The sequence below is a fragment of the Orycteropus afer genome, unplaced genomic scaffold (genome assembly GCF_000298275.1).
Source record: "Orycteropus afer afer isolate SDZICR_OR568_19922 unplaced genomic scaffold, OryAfe1.0 scaffold00719, whole genome shotgun sequence".
Classification (NCBI taxonomy): domain Eukaryota; kingdom Metazoa; phylum Chordata; class Mammalia; order Tubulidentata; family Orycteropodidae; genus Orycteropus; species Orycteropus afer.
The window spans coordinates 743,439-746,029 of NW_006922306.1; the positions used below are offsets into that span (position 1 = coordinate 743,439).

Consider the following 2,591-nt stretch of genomic DNA (forward strand, 5'->3'; position numbering starts at 1 on the left):
AGGAGTGGCTGGTGGGTTTGAACCACCAGCCTTCTGGTTAGCAGTCAAATGCCTTAGGCACGATGCTACCAGGGTTCCCAAGTGCTCAACAGGTGTTAGCTATTATTATCACATGGATTAATTTGTTTAATCCTTGTAAAAAGCCTAGGGAATAGTCAATATCTGCATTTTCCTGCTGAGGAAGTGAAGAACAACTAGGTTAAGTAACTTGCCAGAAGGCACAGAGCTAGGAATGGAGCCAGGATTCAACACATGGCAATTTGGCTCCAGAGATCATACAATTAACCACTACACTAACTGTAGTGTAAAATTGTATTTCATACAACTTCATTTTATGTGTCTTTAGCTCTGTTGTGGATTAAAAACCTAAACCTTGTATTATCTTCTCATCAAATATTGGAAACTTTCCTCCTACCTGCCTCCACCCATAACTTAAAGAAAGTCCCCGTTTACCAGAATAGCCACTACGGTTGCGACTGAAGCTGAAATAGGAGTTATAGCCCTCAATGATAGCCAGGGGCTCAGTCAGCACATCTCCTGGAAAAAGTGAAATAAGATTAAGTTAGAGCTAGAACTAGGACCTAGGAACACAGAAAGGTCTAAAATTACACATATAGGCTAATTACTTGAATACTTCAGAGCTGAAAGGGAAAATGAAAGGTCTATGATTAGAGAAGGAGTTAGAAAGGTGAGAGACAGAATTGATGTCAAAATTAGAAAAAGGAGAGGAGAAGGCGTAATATTAAGTGGGAGGAGGAAAAAGTCTGAGCTAAGGGTGGGGAGAACCAGGTGATGGGAGGAAGTTGGGAGCAGGAGATGGAAATATGGGAGAGGGAAAACCAAAATCAAACAAATTCACTGCTGTGGAGTTGGATCCAACTCATAGCGACCCCTCCTTGGATTTCCAAAGAATTCAGAATTTGAAAGGAAGAGAGGATTGGGGGATTGGAACTGGGGACAGAGGGAGAAGCATCTAGGGACTATGAGTGTGTGTGGGAGAGGGGAGGAATCAGGAAATTGGGCTGGGGTGGGAGATGGATGGGAGGGAGAGGAAATTAGGGGGTCTAAACGTAGGTCTCTGGGTGGTGCAAACAGTTACAGAAATTGACTACAAGTGGAAAGACTGGCAGTTTGAACCTACCCAGAGGTACCTCAAAAGACAGGCCTGGTGATCTGCTTCCAAAAGTCTTGAAAACCCTATGGGGCAATTCCACTATGCACATATAAGGTAGCCAAGAGTGGAGTGGACCCTACTGCAACTAACAACAAGCTTGGGATGAGAGACAAAGTGATAATTTGGGGATGAGTTGAGGAGATATGTGGGTAGATAAGGGGAAGTGGGATCTGAACTAGAAGGGTAGCGAACAGGAAATTAGGGAGTGTGAATGAAGGGGGATGGCAGAATAGGGAGCTCTGGTGGCATAGTGGGTAAGGCATTTGGATGCTAACCAGAAGGTCGGCAGTTCAAACCCACAAGCTGCTTCGCGGAGGAAGATTAGGCAATCTACTTCCATAAAGATTTACAGCCTTGGGAACCTAATGGAGGTTGCTATGAGTGGAATCCACTGGATGGCAGGGGGTTTTTCATTTGGGAGAATGAAAGGGGATTACAGAATCTAAGAAAGGATGGGATTGTGAGGCGGAAGGAATTAGGGTTCTGAGCTGAGGGCACGAGATGAAGCGGGAATTAGAGGATCTGAACTGGGGTGGGGAATGGAGATTTAAGGAGGAGGGAATCAGGATTCTGGGCTGTTGTCTAGCAGGAGGACACTAAGGACAGGGACGAGAAAGCAAAAAACGGATGGGTCAGGGACAAAAGTTGGCTGAAATGGGAAAGTATGGTAGAACGTGGATTCCTGGCTGCTTACTGGTCACTTTGGTCTCCTGGAGACAAACGATGTCGGCATCCAGCTTGTCCAAAAGGCGTCGCAAGGTCATGGCGGCGGAGTTGCTGGACTCCTGACATACCACCCCTTGTAGGGGACTCCGTATCCCATTGATGTTCCAACTTACCACGCGCAACATTTTGACTGCAAACTGTAACTCCTCCTGCGCGGGCCACGCCAAACTAAAGCGACATCCTACGGTTTGCGTACAGGAGCGGGCTAGACCCCGCCTCTCGAACACATGTGCGCAGGCGTCCTCTTGCGTGCGTCACAACGTTCCGTCGCACGCAGGGTGGGGCTTAGAGTCTCTTTAGTTGTAATGGCCCGAGAGGGGACTGGGTGAGCTGAAGGGGCGTTGTGGTCGCCAAGAAATAAATGGAGAGAATGAGGCCTACAGTAACTGCTCCTGCTCCTCGGGCTGCACACACGGCCAGACACCTGAGTCTTACTGGCTTCTCTGCCCTTCATGCTTCCGGTCACTTACAAATGGGATTTCGCCACTCCAAGCGGCTAACCTGAGGCAAGGCTGTTGTTATGTGCTCTCAAGTCAACAACAACAACAGCCTTGCCTCGGGTTAGCCTCTTGGAGTGGTGAAATCCCATTTGTAAGTGACCGGAAGCATGAAGGGCAGAGAAGCCGTAGTGACAATAGTGAGACAGTCTGCCCACATCAGTGCAAAGATGGCTGTGACGCTTGCACCGGAG

At 47.9% G+C, this 2,591-nt stretch overlaps 1 protein-coding gene across 1 annotated transcript in view; it reads right to left on the minus strand.

Moving 5' to 3' along the window:
- The window catches only part of APEX2 (apurinic/apyrimidinic endodeoxyribonuclease 2), a 10,566-nt gene extending 8,541 nt beyond the window's left edge, over positions 1-2,025 (minus strand). Inside the window, 2 exon segments of the mRNA XM_007957250.2 lie at positions 454-537; positions 1,869-2,025. Of these exon segments, the coding sequence (XP_007955441.2) occupies positions 454-537; positions 1,869-2,025 (241 nt within the window).
- Between the last annotated feature and the right edge of the window lie 566 nt (positions 2,026-2,591).